Genomic DNA, 19,632 nt, shown 5'->3' with positions numbered 1-19,632 from the left:
TGGGACCAGCGTCTGTGCTGCGAGCTGGTGCCCTAGAGAGTGAGGCCCTGTGCCGGGCTCAGGGTCCAGAGGAGAGAGACGGGCCCCTGGCAAGTGTGAGAAATGCTGAGATGGGCTTGAATGCAGGGGAACTTTTCAACAAGGGCGAGGAAATAAGAGAAAGTGATCCAGTCGCCCTGAGGTGTCACATCACTAAGAAAGTGCCTATGATGTGTTCTGCGGGACAGGTCGGAGTCCCCCAGCCAGGCAGAGCACCAGCCTGTGCAGGAGGAGCGAGGTGGGAGGTGCGATGTGGCCAGATCCACACACCCAACCTGGAGGGCTGTGCTGGGGCAGGCCATCGTGGAGCAGTCTCACGGGACTGGCTCTTGAGATCCTTCTGACCGAGGAGCAAGGGCGGGTTGGAGGCAGTGGGAGATGAGGGCGGAATGTGGACGGTGGGGAAGCACCGAGCACAGCAAATGGTGGGTGAAACTGGCAGCTGCAGGGAGGCGTATGTGAAGGGCGCCAGCGTGGTGCCCAGGCAGGCGCTCCGAGGGCACAGCGCCTGCAGCGGCAAGACGACTGGGCAGGCCCTGCCCGGGGGAGCAATGGGAGCAGGTGGGGCGCTGCAGGATTCTGTGCACAGGAAGTGCTGGCAGAGCCCGTGGTGTCATTGTGATTCCCATAACTATTTTCCCTTTATTCTTGATTTCCTAAGTGTGTGATAAACCAGATCTTCAGTCAATTGCGAAGCCCCTGGAAGGCAAGGGCTTGCTCGTACAATATTTGCCCTGCGCCCCCACAGTTTCTGGCACCGAGTGCCTCAGAATATTCGTGGACTTGATGGCAGCTATAATAGATGTGAATGAAAGAAAAAATAGAATGTGTTTTCCAAGTTGGGCTCCACACAGTTCCCACCCTTAAGAAGCTCAGAGTCACACAGGGAGTTTGGGCCATGCACAATTTATTACAAGGCAGAAGATGATGACTCTCCTAGGACATTTTTAGAAAATGCAAGGTCAAGGGTAGGAAAATGAGAAATAACTTGGAGCTCAGGGGTCAGGGTCAGTCTCATGGAGAGACTAGGCCTGTGAGACATGCAGGAGAAGAGAAGGGGGACACCCCGACCGCCTGTGCACTCAGGGAGTTGAGTGGACACACTGGGACAGAGTTGTCGGGCTTGCAGCAGGGGCGACGAGATTCTCCCGGCTGCGCTCCATGGTGCTTCAGAGGTGCACATCCTGTCTGCACCTGATACCAAGTTGGCAAGAATGGCTGGGAGAACAGCTCTCAGCTCTGCTGAGTTCACTCAGCTATGAGGAGCTCCTTGGGTGTCCCTGGTGGTAGGGGGCCATCCTCACTCAGCCTGGGCACTGGGAGAGGGACTCTCCTGGCTCCGGAGCCTCTGTCTCTGTGGAGCAGCGGCACGGCCGAGAGCGTGGCTGGGAAGTCCGAGGGTCCCAGGGCCAGCGCGGCAAAGCCATCGACGTCCCCCTTCCTCTCCAGACTCCCCACACCACATCCTTCTCCCATTAAAAATAGTGGAGGAGGCAGAGGCAGGCCGTGAGAGCCCAGGGTACAGAGCATGGGTAGATACCTGGGGCCAAGACGCGAGTTCCGCTGCGTCACAACCACAGTCGTCGAAGCCAGCTGTGTACTTTGAGTGCAGACGAGTGAGATGGGAAAGTCACGCCGTAGGCAGCACAGCTGTTCTTTGCTTTTATTCTTCCTAAAGCAGGGATATTTTCCACACTGATGCTCACAGTCTTCCAGCAATGCTGTGTCGCTCCGTGTTGGAAACCAGGGCCCAGCAGTGATTCCTGGAGGGTAGATCAAAGTTTTCTTGCCAAACTCTTGCCTAAGTTCAATGTGATGTCATCTTGAATGTGTTTGTCTCCTCATCCTCACAGTTTGAACAAGAAAATCAGCGGCTAATTGGCGAAATGAACAGCTTGTTTGATGAAGTGAGGTATGTATGTAGCGCCTTGTCAGCTGACAGCCTACTTTACAGCTTCTCCAGGAAGTAGGGACTTTATTTGTTTACCGTGGTGCCCGGTATCCACATGCAGCCCCCCTGAGCCATCTTGGCGGGGAAGCTGCTGAACCCCACCACCCTTGGCTTGCGGGCCTTTGGGAGGTCACCACCTGCCTGCTGCTGCAGAGCTCCCAGGGGCCTCACATCCAGAGAGGATCAATTAGTGATTGCCAATTACCTGGATACAAGTAACTCCCCCATTTGGGCTGTTTACATGTAACTAAAATGAAATGGGGGGAGGGCTTCTGAAGGGAAAGGAAACCCCCTCCTGCAGATGGCTCCACTGGGGTCTGCCTTCTCCCGCATCCAACAGGGGTCAGGAGTGCAGAAGGTAAGGCCATGGCCACATGTATGCAACCGCTGGCCCTCCAGGGAAAGCACGCAGAGGCCTCAGGTTCTAGGGGAATGTATGGAGCATTCTGGAAATAAGGCCTGGGTCTTTGCAAAGCCTTGGTGCAGTGTGGGCATGTCCCCAAAACAGGTCCTGATGCTACACCCACAGCCTGGACACTTTAGCCGTGCAGGTGACAGCTCCCCAGGGGTTCTGGCATTTTGCCCTCAGAGAGGAATGTCTTGGCCCTCTCTCTAACCAGCCCAGCCCCACCTGGCTGTGCTTTCCCCAAGCCTGGACACGCACTTCTTTTCTTGTGGCGTCTCCTCCCTTCCCTCACCTCCACCGTGACGCCCCTGGAACCTCAGCTTGCTGCCCCAGCACGTTTCAGCTCCTGCCACTTCCTGTCGCTGGTTTGTGCTAGAGCAGTACTTCAGCCTGTGCGACCTTCTGTCTCTAGACATGTACAAGCTCCCAGCCCACCCCCAAGGGTACCATGCTGGCCCTGACACAGGGAAGATGGCTCGCTCAAGTGTTTCAAGTTGGACAGATACTCAGCTACCAAACCCAAATGTGTTATTTTCAATCTGAATCAGAGAATTTTTTTCCTTATGACAGGGAGTTGGCTGAAGTGATAAATATACTTTTTCTTTAACCTGTTGGGCAGTAACAGAGTCCGGTCATCAGACATTCTGATGCTGTCTTTTGAATCCCACCACATCACTGAGGTTACTAGGCTGGGCACAGGACTCACTGGGGACTTTGTGCTTTGCACCTGGGGCGTGGCCGGGCGCTCCCTGACCCCACGCAGTGACTCGGAACGCAAGGGGCGCTGTGCACGCCAGCCTCTGGCGACAGAGGGTCAGCTTACACAGTACAGCATATTTCCAAAAAGCCCAGTGCACTGGACCAAGCTGGGAGGCAGAAAAACCAAACTAGTAAGCAGATCACCTTCCTCTGCCCACCTCCTCTTCCCCCACCTGTCATGGTGTGGCCCCTGCTCCTCTCCCGCCTTCACTTGGAAGAGATGATCTCTGTAGAAATGTGTAATGTTCCAGTTAGATTACCAAGAACTAACAGTGACCGTGTCATCTACTGATTCTTCTTTTTATGAAGGCAAATTGAAGGGAAAGTGGTTGAAATTTCCAGACTCCAAGAGATATTCACGGAAAAGGTTTTGCAACAGGTAAAAAAAAGTAGTTTTGAGTTTTCACTTAAAGGGGGAATGCACTAAGAGCTCAGGACATTTCTTCTGACGGCATCTGACGACCTCTAACTGTGAGCAGCACCTGTGTTGGTGGCAGGTGCGCGTTTGCAGGGCTCCTGGGGGAAAGCCTCCCGTCATCCCAGAGCAGCCTTTGCATGTGTGTGGTGGAGCGGGGAGGTGGCTGCCCTGTGTGGTAGAGCACGCAGTGGCACCTGGGAGGACAGTGCCGGCCTGGTAGTCCGGGTGACCACGAGGCTCTCGGGGAAGCTGGGCAGCCCTCTGAGCTGCAGCTTCCCATCCACGAAGTGGAGCGACTCTTGCAGGATTATCGTACAGCTCCGAGACGAGCCACAGAGCCCAGCACTATGTTTGATGGGCAGCAGCTTTTCAGTCAGTCGTGTCACAAGAGCTCAGCTTTGGCCCTCTCAAAGTGCCGGGTCCATGCCACCTCGTGTCTGGTGTCTTCATGGGAAATAGGCTTGTTCTCTTTAGTGAATTTTCATGTTATTTCTGCCTGCCCACAGTTCTGAAATTCTTCCAGCCAATAACTGGCAAAAATTTTAAAGACCTGAGAAATTTACGCTTTTGTTTTCAGCACCCAAAGACTGTGGGAGGGTTTGAAAGACAAAATCATTTTTCATCAGCATGTTTAAGTTGGCTTCTTGGCTTAAGATACTTCACTCACAAAGCAGCTCTCCTACCACACAGCCAGAGTAAAATCATTGTAAATGAGGCACATTAAGTCTAACAACAATTTGGAAATTCAGGCTCATTAAGAGTTGCCCTTTTAAATAGCGCCTTAAAGGAATCACTCGCACAAATGCATGCTGAGCCTTAACTGAGGAGCCGGGTGGTCGGCTTGGTGCAGACTCTTCAGTCTGACGGTCGTCAGTTCAGCCTCATCACACATCAATCAGTCAAACCAGACGTCTCCTCTCAGCACACAAACTTGGGTCCGGAGGTAGCAAACGCTCAGGGTCCAGGTGGAGTTAGACCCGGACTGCTGCTCCTGAACCCCGTTCCTGTCTGTAAAACAGGGCTCAAGTCACCCGCCTGGTGGTCGGAACCAGTGAGTAGGAAGTTGCCTGACACACGCCTGGCTCCTAACCATGTGCAGACTGCTGTTATTTTAGGTGTGGCCATGACAAATACAAGCAGTATCCTGTCTTAGTGCAACCAGTGGCCACGGGCAAAGGGAACGTTGCCACGGTGTATCTTACGTGCACTGAAATGCACTAGAAGTCAGAATTGTACCATTTCTAAGGTTCATAGAGTCAGCCCAGCTACTGAGGAGGACCGGCTGCTATTAGCTCGGTGGTTGTGGTTTTTAAGTAGCTGCTCCAGAGTACTGGGACAGACCGGGCCCGGTGGGTAGGAAAGAGCTGCTAGGGTCACTGCCCTGCCTCAGACCACCCCATCGCTCGTCCTGGGAAGGGATGTGCAAAGCACAGAGCCTTGCCTTGGCTTCTCCGGAGTTTCTAAGACCTAAAGAACGGGTATCTGTCTTGTGTTTTCCACCAGTTTTGCATAGTGGTTCATGTCAATTCTCTCATAGGAACATTGGCAGTGGTCACTCAGCCCCCACTTTGAGAGTCTTTAAAAAGGTGTGATTACAGAGCAAAGCCATCCCAGTAATATTGATCTCTGGGAACCAGGTGGCCAAAGGTGGCTTTTTTCCCTGCAGTGTTGTATCAGTCAGGTTTCTCTAAAAACCCACGCTAGTGTACATTCCTCTCCCTGACCTGTCCGGAAGCCACAGCGCACATGCAGTGTATACAGCATAGCTTCCTTTCGCCGCTGCCAAAGGGAGAGAGAAACAGGCGTTCCTGCTTCTGCAGCCGTCACGCGTAGGCTGCACTCCCGCAGGGTAGTGAGGGCTCGTCAGCCAGCGTCCCATGTGTTAGGCCCTTACTCTTAAGCTTTCCAAGGGTGTGGAGTAATACAGGTGCGTGTATTTTCTGCAAGCAGAGAATCGTATTTTGATTTTTTAATTTTAGCCTATTTTTTAGAGAGTAATGGTAAAACACAAAGCACTGTTTTCGAAGCTAGCATGTGTGCTTGGAAGCACACAGGTTTTGAAGCTTGCTTCTGTGGACTTCAGAAAGAATCAATGAGAGACTACAGGGAAAGCCCCTGGCATGTGGTGGCTGCCCCACAAACAGCAACTTTTAGGTTTTTGTCCTTGCCATGAGGCCAGTGACACAGGAGGGATGGCAGGTGGGGCGGAAGGAGTACAGGCACTGGGATCCAGCAAGGTGGGGGGCTCATCCCAGTCCTGCCACTGAGTTGCTGCGTGACTTTGGGCAAGTTGGTACACGAGCCGTAAGTTTCCCTTTTATAAAAAGGGTGAAACCTACTTCTAGGGGTGCTGTGCAGGCAAGCCCTGGCTCTTAGGAAGGGGCAGGTGCTGTTTGTATCCTGATGCATATGCGGGGGGGGAGGTGGCTGCACAGGTTGAGTGTCCCTAATCTGGAAACCCGAGATCCTAAATGCTCTAAAATCTGAACGTTTTGAGTTCCAATATGGCACTCAAAGGAAATGCTCACTGGAGCATTTTGGATTTCAGATTTTCAGATAAGGGCTTGTCAACCTGCATTTAGCTGACACTCTTTTCTTCAACAGGAAGCTGAGATTGACAGCATTCACCAGTTAGTTGTAGGAGCAACTGAGAACATCAAGGAGGGCAATGAAGACATAAGAGAGGTGGGTGCTCACTGGGTGTCCTGGGTCTTAGCAGTAGCGCTGGTCTCGCTAGCAGAGCTCGCAGGGCCCATCACACAACTGAGGTCACGGGCAGTCCCAGCCAGGCCGCATGTGTTCTTGAGACCCACTGGCCCACCTCCAGCTATTTTTGAGAGGCAAAGGCTCACCATGCTCCAGGGAGCAATCTGGTGCCGGTGGGAGTACTCTTGGCAAGGGTCAGGCCAGCTCCCTAAATCCAGGGTTGGGCGCCACTGGACAAGCTTTTTGGCCCCCGTAAGGGGCCAGAGACTGTCCGCTGTTTATGGCAGATACCACAGGCCACCTCTGTTGAGTGGACTCTGTTTCCAGAGCTCAGTCCTCAGGGTCGGGTCACCACTGACATTGCATTACTAGAAAATGCAAAGCCCAGGGCCATACTCTGCTCTGAGCCGCTAAGCCTGGGACAACAGAAGTGAGTGATTTCTGGAGTGTCGTGTTTCCTGGGAGAATTGTGTGGGACCTCCACATTGTGGCTAAACTCTGATGGATTTTAAACCCACCATTTGGTTTTGCTTAATAATTGAGTCATCTACTCAAGGTAAGTGTAGGATTGAGCAACACACACAGCTACAGCCTAGATCGGGAGAGGACGTGGTAAGAGTGGAGCGTTTTGGGGCTTTTAAAACCAAAATCCTGTCGATGAGAACACCTGTGCTCCTGCCCCTGCCCAGGCCATCAAAAACAACGCCGGCTTCCGCGTGTGGGTCCTCTTCTTCCTCGTGATGTGCTCCTTCTCCTTGCTCTTCCTCGACTGGTATGACAGCTAGCGCGGGACGTGCTGACAAACTGCGCTCTCCTGTGGCTCCGGCGTTGGAGCGCGGTGGTGACCAGATTTTATCATGGAGCCATTTGAGGAAGAGGAGGTTGAGACAGACAAACGTACTCCCACAAAAGGGACGCCCAAACCAGTGGTGTTAAGCCCATTTAGCAGCTGAAAGAGAAAGCAGTGCACGTAAGAGGAAAGTGGTCTGTGTGGCCACCATGAGGCGAGATGGACTGGATGGGGAGAGCTGGCTGTTAACTGCACCCAAACTTGAGGCTGCCTCGGCGGGGGCTTGCTTCAGTGGAGGGCACAGCAGGCCTCAAGATCCCCAGAGTGTCTCAGGGCTCAAAGGAAGTCGCTGGCCTTTCCTGTCTCCGTAGCTTTAGGGAAGAACATGGTTAATAATGTTTCTCCACAAATTACTTCTTTGTTTCCTTGTGGCTTCTTGTCTGCCTGAGTCATCAATACACGCACTCATTGTATCGCAGAAAATTCACATTTGCTTTGTTAATCTAATAAATACAATTACAGCCACTTCATCTATTGTCAGTGAGTCTAAGTTGCGCCCACCCACCTCATGTCAGGGAGGAAGTGCGGGCAAACTCTGGCCCTCCCCAAAGAGTGCAGCCCACAAGGTGGGTAGAGGTGTGGGAGGCCTGGTTCCCTGCCACTGGGTCCAAGGAGGTTTTGTTCAAAGAAAGAAGTGGACCACACTCATGCTCTCATGATCACACACCTGTCCCCTATGAAGTGTAAATAAGAACACCTACTTGCGATTGAAAGCTTGAGACATCTAGACGCATCTGTGCAGAAAGCATCCTGGTGCCCACGCGGACATGAGGTCACTCGCACTGCTCCTGGCAAATTTGTGCATGTACAGAAAGTCCACTGGGCAGCACAGGTATCCTCGTGTTCTTTATTTGCACAGAGTGAAATGTCAGAAGTTACATGTGAATGAATTTACAGTCAGTAAAGTACATGTCTACCAGAAAATACCAATGGGCTCTGCCTCGGAACTGTGCTCACACGGGCTTCGCTGTTTACATGAGACAGGCGGGAAGGCCTGGCACTTGTTTATTGTCCTTAGGCACCTCCCACAGCTTAGCCACATCCTTCGTGGCACCTGCCTCTGCAACGCACGTTCCCTGTGCTGAGGTCATGGTCTTCGTTTCAAAACACCTTTGTAATAAACTATTGTATGTGTTGGGAGCACATTTCAGACAACAGTTGAGGAGCTGACCATGATCACAGGCTTGTTCACAACAAATCTGCACTACTTGTCATTTATTTCTGAGCTACGAAAAGCCAGTGAAACTTCTGACACGTCCACCAGAAACAACACATTCAAATAACACGGAAGAAACGCCTGTGAATGTCTTTTTTGTATTTAATTGTCTTACACACTTAGGTTTATCTAACTGGCAATTTTGTAAACATATACTTTAATGTCAAGATTCAAATGGAAACATAATTTTCATACAGAGGTTGTGAACTGAAATGTCATTGCATTTGCACGGTGCCACACCAGCCCTCTGCCCACCCTTTCTGCCTGCTTTTCACATCAAGGGAGTTAGATTTGCTCCACAAAATAAAAATTAAAGTAGCCCTGGCTTACTAGCAATTACATTTTCACTTTTCCCTCACAGCTAATTTTTTAAAAACTAACTTGCTAACAAGGCTGTTGGTGCAAATTTATTCATAACAGAAGTGAACGAAAGGGCCAGTGGGGCTTCTTTCCTATCCGGCACATCGCAGAGCAGACAGCCGCCTACAGGGAAAGCAGGGAGTTCTGCAGCCTCGTGGCCCAGGGTCATCTCTTGCCAAGGCCCCTCCCTCTCGTGCTCCACCACAGTCTACACGCTGGAGTGACCCACGGCCGTCTCCACCCAGCAGTGCCCCCCTCATCAACACGCCAGAGCCAAAGGGGACAGAGAGACGTCTGGGGGCAGCAGTAACACATCAAGCATGCCTTTTTGCAGGGGTTTCCCACTCAGCAATTGGCACCATTCACTGCAGTGTGCCTTCACCGTCGGCACTGCTCCAGCCAATGGCAGACAGGAAGAAATGTCAAGTGCATCTTGCTCTTAGCAAACCAAGAGATCACTCTAGATATAGCTATGGAGTGAGGTTTCCAGACAGCAAGGTGGCTTAAAAAAAATCAATTCCAGAAAATGCATTATTTATCGGAAGTCCAAACCCTTGGCATATCCAGCGTAATTTTATTTTTTGACAGCGTCCAATAAATCCCAGTAAAGGAGCTAAATTAAGATCTTAACATGAAAAGTGGAGTCAGAGCTCTTTAGGCAATGCTGATATGCACTTGATTTTATGCCCATGGGTGGTCGGCAGCAAGTTTTATTTGCAAAGCAGCATTAGCAAACAGAAGCAACTGCACCATAAATGAGTAACCTCTAAATTACCGGTAATTATATTTAATGAAATGTCCCTCAAAGTCCCTTTGTTATCTTCAAGTGACACATTGTATGGAACTTGCCCATCCCGCTAAGCTGATTTCTCAGCTGCTTCAGTCTCCTGCTCGGACAGCTTCTCTTCCGACAGAACCGACATCCAGGGCGACACGGAGCGCGTGATGCTCTGCTTTGCCAGGTTGTAGTGGTTTATGACCGTGTAGAATTTCTCCCTGGCACTGGAGTCTTGCTCTGCATAGTAGCTCTCCAAGCCTTCTGGAATGCACTGGGTATTCTGAAAGACAAGAAGCCATTGAGACCACGCATCGATGCAGGCGGGACGCCAGTCTGTCTCCAGTTAACAGCCGACAGATATTTACTGAGCACCCTCCCTGAGCTTGGAGCGGTAAATACCGTGGTGTGCAAAAGCAAGCATGGCCTCTGCCCTCGGAGCACACAGCCCAGGGGAAGCCTGGCCTTGATTAAGCATTCACGGATAGACTCTAACAAACGCCATGGCAAGCTGGTACTCGGGCTCGAAGCGGGTGTGTGTAACAGGACAGGCCTTCACTAAAGATCCTGCACTAGTCATTTATTTTTAATCTACTAGAAAACAGTGACACTTCTGACATGTCCAGAAACAACCAATTCAAATGAGGACGGAAGGGAGGTGAGAAAGTCTCTCGAGCCAGGTTCCCAGCGGCCTACGGTGAGAGACAGGGCAGCACTCAGGGCAAAGGGACGATGAGCGGAGGAGTCTTGGGGCAGGACGACAAAACGACTGCAGGACTGAATGCAGGACCTGCAGCCAGATGCCAGGGCTGGAAGACACAGGCGTCAGAGGGACCAGGCCTCAACACAGCCCCGAGGTGCTGGGAGGAGGTGTGACCCACAGAGCACCAGGTGGCTGCTGCGGAGTCTCCATAGGGGTGGGTTGGGGGCTATGCTGGGAGCCACAAAACCTGGGGAGGCCACGGACCCCTAAGATTGCGTGTGAAATTCTGCTGGATGGCCTTTTTGGAGGGCGACCAGTCCATGGCAGTCTTCAGCTTGTCAGGAATCTAGGACCCAAAAAAGGCTGAGATCCTGCACTAGGCCTGGCTGCTTGTCCCCCGCAGTCATGGCTGGTGCTGGCGGAGCGCTGACAGGTACAGCAGTCGGGGCTCACAGCGTGGAGGGCCAGTACATCGGCCCCGCAGGAGGGCGTGCCGAAACTGCTAATGGTCTTCCACTGCCGTCTCCCCCCGGCGCTGAGCAGGGCATGTGCGCCCAGCTGAAGACCACACTTCCCAGCCTGCCCTGTGGCAGGTGAGGCCGCTGCTAACTTCTGGCCAGTGGGATTCGGGTGGATATAACAGGAGCAAGTTCCGGACTGGGCCCTTAAAGGGAAGCTGCCTGCCCTCTACTTTTCCCATTCTCCCTTCTTGGCCAGCTTTCACCAGCAGAGGACAAAACGCTGGGGGCTGGCCGGGGAGCAAGAGACAGGGAATCGGGACTCCAGCATGACTTCAGGGAGCCTGCACTGCCTTCCAGCCTGGACGTGAGTGTGACAGGTGGCAGGTTAAGAAACCTGCCATCCTGTCCAAGCCAACTGACCAAAGCATTTCACTCAGGCCAAGGGTCTCTTTATCAGATAGGAAAGTGAGACTGCAGTTGGGTCCAGGGTCTCTGGCCTTAGCCACCATCACAGTACCTGGGAAGCTTTAAAACTCCAGGTGCTCAGGCCCTCCCCACGAAAAGTCTGAGCAGATCCGTGCTGTAGTGATCCATACTGTGAAATATCTCCCCGGTAAGTGTGAGGCTCAGCGCCCAAATCCAGCGTTTCACCCAAGGCCCCCTGCCGGTAAGTGGCGCAGTCCACAGTGCGCTGACCAACTCCTGGTCCTTAACGAGAAAACCCTTGCGGCTTCCACCCCTGCTGCTGAAAGTGTTCGGCTACCTTCCCCATCCTGGGCAAGTACGGCGTGGGGAAAGTGACAGAAGCTTTCTTTGATGACTCAACGTCTTGGGGCACCTCAGGCCACCCCTGGGACGGCCGTGGTGGAGGTGGGCTGCTGGGAGACACTGGCGCCTGGCCCGGGGCATACCAGGGAATCGCTCCTCCTCCTCCTCCTGGCCTGAGCTCAGGTTCTTCTCAATCTCTGAAAGCTCAAGGCAGGTTAGCCAGGCACCCTGGCCGAAGGCCTGCTCCTGGTTTGTCCTGTGGGTCCCAGGCCTGTCTCCCCTTTCCTGGCAGTGAAGAAGACAGCTTCTTTCCCGCATCCATGCTCCCCACCCCCCAACATTCTCACTGTACCCAACAGTTTGTGAAATGCTTTTCAGCTACATTTTCTCACCGTGAGGTGAGTTCCATTAATCCCATTTCACAGGTGGGGAGGTGAGACGCAGAGAGGGGAAGTTGCTGTCCAGGGTCTCGAAGGCGAGCGTGAGAAGCACAGCTCCCGCCCGGGCCTCCAGTCAGTCCTCCGCCTCCTCACACACAGGCCCTTCCGAGGTCCCGATGCAAGGCCTCCGCCCAGCCCAGAGACAAGAGTGAGCAAAGGCAGGCCTTGCAGTGAGCTCTGCTGATGGGGCGATGGGTCAGGATCGTTCTTTCTCCAGAATCGACCACTGGCAGTCTCCAATCCAGCCAGCATTCACAGCGAGACCCTGCTCTGGTGCACACGGACCTCAGGAACAGATCCCAGCTCGTCCTGACTGCCGTCACTGACTGGGGGTTTCTCAGGTTTCACCCTTCAGTACCGCGAAGACTCACTTTACAGAGGGAGCCTGAGCGCCAGGGGCTTAGACCTGCCCAGTATGAGTCAGAGCTGCAGCTGGGGCCAGGGCTGAGGCCACCATCAGCGCGGTGTCCTCTTACCCAGCCCAGGGCTCCCTGGGCACTGTTGGGACCCAGAGACTGCTCTGATGTGCAGGTTCATTCAAGGTTGCTGGCTGCTATGTGGTGTCAGCAGTGAAGGACACGGGGCCAAGCAGGCCATTTGTTGAGAGAGAGAAGGGGATCTCAGTCATAGAAAAGCTTCCGTTTGAGCAGATTTAGAGGCCTCAGTGTAACTGGGGTGTCTGTTCTTTCTCTGAGTGAGCTCTCTCTCCACCTGGACAGTTCTTACACGGGTGCCTGTGTGCGTGTCTAGGAAAAGGAACATCAGGGTGAGGTTAGCAGGTGGGCTGCCTGTCAGCTTTAGACTCAAGCATGTCCCGGTTCCGTGCGAGGTGCCAGGGCTACCCAGAGCAGCATGACACGCCCAGGCCACCCGGCACTACTGAAATCAGTCCTGCTGTCCCCTGCCTTGTCTGTGGCCTCCACTCAGAAAACCCAAGCTTGCGCCGAGCCAGCACCAGGAAGTGCAGGCCTGTGTCGTCCTCTGCAGAGAGAGGCTGGGACCTGTCCACTGTTGGCAGACCGGTGTGATGGCTCGTGGTCCAGCACCCAGCACACGGAGCTGCCAGGCTGTCACTCCTGGGGTCTGGAAAGACGGTGAGTGGTGGAGATGGGAAGTGGGTTGGGGTGTCAGGGAGCACCCAGGACCTTGCAGAGGTCTGTCAACAAGCGGACCCGGCAGCACATCCACACGGCCCGTTCCCCAGGGCTCAGGCAGTGCCCTGGGTGTTGTCCCCATGTGAGCTGTCGCAGCTGCCGCCTCTCCTCCAAGGTTAGCGGTTCCACGCCACCAGCTTAGTGACGCTGCAAAGGGATCAGCCCCTGAGGCCAACCTGCCAGTGGAGAATCAGTTCTCCTTCTTGCCAGCTCACTGAACCCTGAAGTGGAGAAAGCAGAAGTACCTGCAAGCCCCCTGCGAGCACAGGGCTATTTTCAGAAGAGAAATGAGAAAGGAATGGAACGTGCTCATCACTGACAAGGCCTCGTGCAGCATTCAGGCGCTGACGCTGGCAGAAGCAGCTTAGCTTCAGAGTCAGGCCTGCACTGCGGCTGAGTTTGCTTGAGGGGTCCTTTCTGAACCTCATTTCCCTCATCTATAAAACGGGCAAATGAGTCGCACCGCTGGGTTGCTGTGAAGACTAAAGGCGCGGTAGGTAGCTCAGGCAAGGGGCCAGGATGTTGCACAGTGGACAGAAAAGACCAGCATCGTGATCTCAGCCCACCTGGACGCTGGGAGGCCCCGACACTCTGCAGAGCAAACGGCCACCCAGGCTCGCGGCACGACATCCCCGGCCAGCCGAGCTCCGGCCAGTGCCACTGCCCTCCCCTTCACACCACCGCTCCGCCTGCTGCTCGCTGCCCCTCGGGGCCATGGCAGGGCCATGAGCTACCGTCCCTCCCTAGGGCCCAGCACAGGGCCCTGCGAGACCAGATGCGGCCAACACCTGCGGAGCAGCGGCCCTGCTCGGGGCTGGCATCCGGAGATGGCTCAGAAACACGGTGCCCAGCCCAGGGAGAAGGACAGGTGTGCTACCAGACGCCACGCACACAGCGTGACTGTGAGGAGACAGTGCTGGGGAGGTGCCCTGCGAGGCGGTGGTGGCAGGCACCGCAGGGCTTATGGAGGGCTCCCTGGAGGGAGCGTGGAGCCAAGTGACACAGAATGCACAGGCTCTGCCAAGTGAAGGAACATGGGGATGGGGAAGGCTCCCTGACCAGCTCCCATCCAGCCCAACTCAGCCCTTCCTCAGGGGGACCCTAACACAGAGCCACGTGTCACCTGCGGGCATGCCTTGGGGAGCAGGGACCCAGCTGTGCCTGGATGTTGAGCTTGGGGAGGTTCCCAGACTTCCTGGGGCCTCGTTCCCTCCCTGTGCAATGAAACCAACAAGGGCCCTGCCGTGGGGGGCGCTGGGGGGACCAGGTATTAAGCGCACTCCCAGCAGCCCTGGCACACGGGCGGCGCTGGTAAGTGCTACTCACACCTGAGTGCCACCGTGGAAAAGAACGGCGAATATAAAAATGTTGTGTGGTGTGGGGCAGTTCCCCCATTATGTTTAAAACTCTTCTATAATACATAATAACTTCATGGTTTTTTTAAAAAAAAAAGCAGAGGTAGAAACTTAGTGTGTCCTCCCCAGCCCAAGTCTGCCTTTGTAAATCCCTTCATGGGACCCCTCAGCTTGGGGCCCCTCAGGGTTGGCCGGCAGGAGCAGCTGCCCAGCAGCGACCCTTCCCCGAGCCCCAGGCTGGAGCCTGCCCCTGGGCCGCCTGCCCTCGCTGCGTGGGGCCCAGCACGCAGGCAGGCGCAGTAAGGAGGCGCTCTGCAAACACTGTGCTGGATGCACCCACGAACCGAAGGGCGTGGCCTTGGGCGCTGCATAGAGCCTCGCTGGGCTCCACCTCCCCACTAGGAAACAGGAGTAACGGCATCCCCTTCCTGGGGTTTCTGGGCACATGCCAGGAGATCTTGGCGTAAAAGCCCCTTGGAAGCTGCCCAGCGCCAGTGTGTGATGCGCACACGCAGGGACGCAGGGAAGAGGCAGAGAAGGGATGTAGGATGAGCTCACACCTCCCCCTTCTCCAGCGTCAGCCCAGGGCAGCTGGGCACAGACCAGCAGCTCCCTGGCCCGCCCAGCTGCGTTCTCAGAAAGGACCCTCCCCCCATTACATACTAGTGGAAAATGCCAAAGCCCCATGAGATGCGGCTCCAGGACGGCCTGTCAGGGACTCCCCAAGGCTGGCTGTGCACCGGAACCACCCGCAGGGCCTTTTAAACAGCAGATACTGGCCCTTTCCAACGCTGCCACCACCTGATCTGCAGCTGAGGGCCAGCGTCACCTCCTGGGCCGTCACCCACCTGGACCAGGCCATGTAGCAGGACTCAGCTGCCCCCTCCTGCACGCAGGGAACTTGCCCCAGGCCCAGAGAGGCAGAGCCAGGAAGCCTGCTGGCCTTAGTTACTTGTGAGCAGTCAGTTCGGGTGGGGACTGCCGGCCCCCAGGCAGTTGTCCTCTGCACATCCCTGTTCCCACACAGGGTGCTTACTGCTCCTGCGTGTGCCTTTGCTCCCTCTCCGTGACATCAGCCTCTCTTGAGTCACCCACTCTGGGCCAGGTCCTTCCCCTTTGCCCCGCCCCTGCCTCCCAGATTCAATCAACCTTCCAGTGTGCTGCCACATCGGTCTCCCCCATCCCAGAACTCCAACCTTCTCTTCCCGGTCATCTCACCGCCCCATCTCCCCCTTCCAACCTCCAGCCTCCCCTGGTCGCCCAAGGGATGGCGTCACTTCTCCTCCCGCAGAGCCTTCGCGGCACTCAGGATGCCACGGGCTGGCCATAAGCTGGCCCGTCGTGCACGGCCTCCCTGGCCCCATAGCCCGTCTCTACCTGCCCCATCTGCACTCTCTGCTTCCGAGCTCCCGCTGGGTCGGGCCAGCCCTCACGCCCCTCAAGCCCTCACCCTCCACTTCACTGCCTTAGAGGTGTCATCACAGCCTCTAGAGAGAATTAAGCTCTCCCAGCCCCAGCCCAATACAGGGACAGGGGCTTGCTGAACGGAACACCAGGGAAGGGGCCGCTCTCCACCGGATGCCCTTCCCAGAGACCTGCAGACTCCCTCACTCAGCCCCCATGAGACTTTGCTCCAACACCGACCACCTTTCTGCAAATGACAGTTCCTACGCTACATGCCCACTCCCCTCGGCCTCCTCTTCTCTTTATAGCCACCTCACTGCACAGACGATTGGCTTCGTGTCTCTGAGAACGTAAGGGAGCCTCACGAGGCCGGGGCTGTAGCTGGTGCTTCAGCACCCTCAGCTGTGCTCCAGCACCAAGGACAGCAGCAGGAGCTTGGCACTCGGGAGGCACCAAGTAGATGTTGGCCAATGAAGGAAGGGCTGAAGCGCCAGACCCCTGAAGGACAGCACGACACGGGGAAGGGTGGATTCTAGCCTTTTCTGCTCTGTGCCTCCACGTGGGCGAAAGCGAAGCCCAAACACAACTACCCAGTGACACTGACAAACCAAGCTTGCTTGCACATGTGCTCAGTACCAGAAACAGCTGGCTCTCAATTAGTGCCGATCCTGGAAATACTCGTTTCACACTGGCTCTGTAAAGTTCAGAGCCAGGCGCTGAGTGCAGGGAAATGGGCGTCCACAGCAAGGGCGTCACACTGTCAGGGCTGCGCAATGGCACTCTGGTCAGCGACAGGCCACATATACAGGGGGTGGTCCCATTATACATGGAGCTACATCATAACTGAGCTGAAACATTCCTGTCACCGATGCCATCACAACATGGTCATGCAGCGCATCACTCGCGGCTGTGGCGGTGCCCGCGCAGCAGGCCTACTGCTCTGCCAGGCATGTAGAAGTCTAGCGCGTATCGCAGTTAGTTCCAGCACACAATACCTGATGATGACAATGCATGACTATGTCATTGGTTTATGCATTTACCATACAATACTCTTTATTGTCATTTTAGAGCGTACGCCTTGTATCTGTGTAAAAGTATCTGCAGCACAGCCGCCAGGTGCTTCAGGAGGCACCCGGGAGGCGCCGTCGGCCTGCCCCTGCCCCGCAGGCCTTCCGGTGGGGCGAGGAGTGGCGGTGGGAGACAGTGACAGCGATCATCCCGACCCCGCGACGGCTAGGCTAATGTGTGTTTTTGTGTCTTAGTTTTTAAAAAAAAGTTTAAAAAGTAAAAAATAAAAATAAAAAAATTTAAAAATAGAAAACACTCATAGAATAAGGACATAAAGAAAGAAAATATTTTTGTGCAGCTATACAATATGTGCTTTAAGCTAAGTGTTATTACCAAAGTGACAAGTTTTAAAAAATTAAAAAGTTGATGAAGTAAAAAAGTCCCGGTTAGGGCTAATTCCTACTGAAGAGAAAAACTGCACGTAAGTCGAGTGCAGCCTCGGCGCGCAGCGTTTGCAAGGCCTGCAGAGCGCACAGTGACGTCGCGGGTCTGCGCGGCATGCACCGCTCGCTCACGGACGCACCGGGGCAACTTCCAGCCCTGCAAGCTCCACCTGCGGCGAGTGCCCTACACGCGTGCACCACTGTTCGCCTTAAATACGGTGTTTTCACTGTCCTTTTCCGTGTTTAGAGTTGTTTAGACACACAAATACTTACCACTGCGCGACAACTGTCTCCAGTGCTCGGCAGAGTGGCCTCTGTGCATGCGGCCTTGTGTGCCGCGGCTGCGCCGTCGAGGTGGTGTCTGTGCGCTGCGCCATGTCTGCACAGTGGAGCGATCCCCTCGCAAGGCACGCCTCATAATGCGTCCCCAGCGCTAAGCGACGCTTCCTCCAGGCATCGTCCTCTCTCTCCGCGCTCCCTCCCTCCCTCCACCTCATCTTCCCTCCCTTTATTTCTCTTTCTGTGATCCTGTTGTCCTGAGTGTGTGTTTCTGTGCCCCATGCGGGCTTTGGAGGCTGAGGAGTTCTACAAGCAAAGCGAGCATTTGCACGAGTGTAGGGCCCGCGCCCGCGTGGCACCAGAGGCAGGCAGAGGGCAGGGCTGGCAAGGGGGCTGGCTGTGCTCCCAGCCCTGCTCCCAGATCCCAGTGTTGCCTGGGCAAGAGCTTCCCCTCGCTAAGCCGCAGCTTCCCCCAGTGTGTCCTCCCCTCTTTCATGTAGCCGAGATGGTCCCTTCCCTCTCTCTCCCCTGAGCAAGGTGTTGGGAGGGAAAGGTCACCTGGGCATTTCCCACGGGCAGCCCTTGGCTGGGCCTGCTTTCCAGGGGGGCCCCTCCCCAGGCTGCGGAGGTCAGTCCCAGGGGTCAAGTCTAAGAGTTTCCTTCGAGTTGGTCCCACCATGCCTTCTGCCTACCCGCCCTGCTCTCCAGGCAGGGCCTTCAGCCAGGATACTCCTGTCACCGTCTACAGAGCACAAGGCCCCTGCTGCTCTAGTGCCTGTCTCTGGGCCAGCTGGGAGAGCCGGCAGGAGCAGCCTGGAGTTCAGGGAGAGAACAGAAAGGTGCAAAGCGTCCCGGGGCCTCCGGGGGGATGGAGCTTTACCTTGAGGACAAACCCGTCGGGGCAGGCGCGGTCATACTTGTACACCTTGTAGACGACCAGGAAGACGACACAGGTGAGGAAAGCCAGGGCAAAGAGGACCAGCACGGAGACCTGCAGGCAGAGCAGGGATGTCAGGGACGGCAGGAAGGCAGCAGGACAGACGTGCGGACAGACGTGCACACCACGCACACCTGTACCAGCATGTGCAGACTGTCTCTGGAAAAGCCACCAAGAACCCGGGGAAGGGCAGCTGGGGACCGGAGGTCGGGGAATCACTTTTCACTGGGCAACTTTCTGTATCATTTTAATTTTTCACCATAGCCATGTTTCACCTTCATTTAAATTAGTTACTGTTAGTATTCCAGCTGCTTACAGAGCTCGGGGTGCGGACGTGAGGGAGCCTCAGTCTTGCCGGGGGCTCGCACACCACCTGCACGCACGCCTGGAGCAGGGCCTGGCTGCTGCTCTGCCCCGGCTGGGCGCTGGGATACAGTGTCGCGTGGACACCAGCCTGCCCTTGCACGAGACCAGCTAAGCAGGAAAGACAGGACCTCTGCGGCCCCTCACCTCCGCCCTCTGCAGCTTCCTGTGCATGTGTGTTTAGTGTCCCTGAGGACAGGGATTCGGTTTTCTTCGCTGTGCTATGCCGAGTGCTACCCTCGCCTAACAGGCAGTAGGTGTTCAGTGTTTACAGTGAACTACTAACAGCGCGTGTGAAGCCGCACAGAGGCGGGAGCAAGAGTCACAAGATGACACTGACTCTGGACCCGGAAGGTGCTCCCCCAGCTTCCGGGGAGGCTGGCAGGGCCAGAGCACGTCCCAAGGCTAAGAGGACACACAGGTGGTCCGGCCCACGTAAGCAGAGGGATGGCTAGTGGGCTCCCTGGACAGTGGGGAGGAAGCAGAGGCCCGGGGCACCGGGTGCCAGCGTGCGGCGGGGGCTCCGGAGCGTGCCTGTGAGCATGCAGAACCACTGGCTTCCCACCTGCCTGCCCGGCCGCCTGGGAGCTGCAGGGCAGCTGGGACTCCTGCCCCCGCCACACAGAGAACCCCGCGGCTTCCTGAGGCTGCAGCCCGCCCCCGCTAGTCCGCCCTGCTCAGGACCCCTGGGCTCAGGAGCCATCTATAAAAGGAGAACAAGAGCCCCCGCGGCACCAGGTCCTGGGGAGACAGGAGAAGATGTGAGTGCGAAAGTGCGTCACAAGCCACAAAGTACGGTCACCTGGAAGACAGGAGGCCACCCGCTGGGAACGCTGA

At 55.4% G+C, this 19,632-nt stretch overlaps 2 protein-coding genes across 3 annotated transcripts in view; one reads left to right on the top strand and one right to left on the bottom strand.

Annotated features, from left to right (window-relative positions):
* The window catches only part of STX18 (syntaxin 18), a 133,669-nt gene extending 126,112 nt beyond the window's left edge, over positions 1–7,557 (top strand). Inside the window, exons 8-11 of the mRNA XM_012662855.1 lie at positions 1,893–1,951; positions 3,465–3,534; positions 6,178–6,258; positions 6,969–7,557. Of these exons, the coding sequence (XP_012518309.1) occupies positions 1,893–1,951; positions 3,465–3,534; positions 6,178–6,258; positions 6,969–7,064 (306 nt within the window). The 3' untranslated portion in view covers positions 7,065–7,557. The remainder of the gene's footprint in view (positions 1–1,892; positions 1,952–3,464; positions 3,535–6,177; positions 6,259–6,968) is intronic.
* Positions 7,558–8,928: 1,371 nt separating this feature from the next.
* The window catches only part of LOC105825156 (neuron-specific protein family member 1), a 28,122-nt gene continuing 17,418 nt past the window's right edge, over positions 8,929–19,632 (bottom strand). The window contains exons 4-5 of one of the 2 annotated variants that reach the window (XM_012662848.1): positions 18,376–18,486; positions 8,929–9,763 (exon numbers count right to left, since the gene is read on the bottom strand). In XM_012662848.1, the coding sequence (XP_012518302.1) occupies positions 9,563–9,763; positions 18,376–18,486 (312 nt within the window). In that variant the 3' untranslated portion in view covers positions 8,929–9,562. The remainder of the gene's footprint in view (positions 9,764–18,375; positions 18,487–19,632) is intronic. The other variant, XM_012662849.1, reaches the window with a different exon arrangement.

The sequence above is a fragment of the Propithecus coquereli genome, unplaced genomic scaffold (assembly GCF_000956105.1).
Source record: "Propithecus coquereli isolate 6110/MARCELLA unplaced genomic scaffold, Pcoq_1.0 Scaffold785, whole genome shotgun sequence".
NCBI classification, from domain to species: domain Eukaryota; kingdom Metazoa; phylum Chordata; class Mammalia; order Primates; family Indriidae; genus Propithecus; species Propithecus coquereli.
The sequence above is the reverse complement of the archived record's forward strand: the minus strand, read 5'-3'. Positions and strand labels throughout refer to the sequence as shown.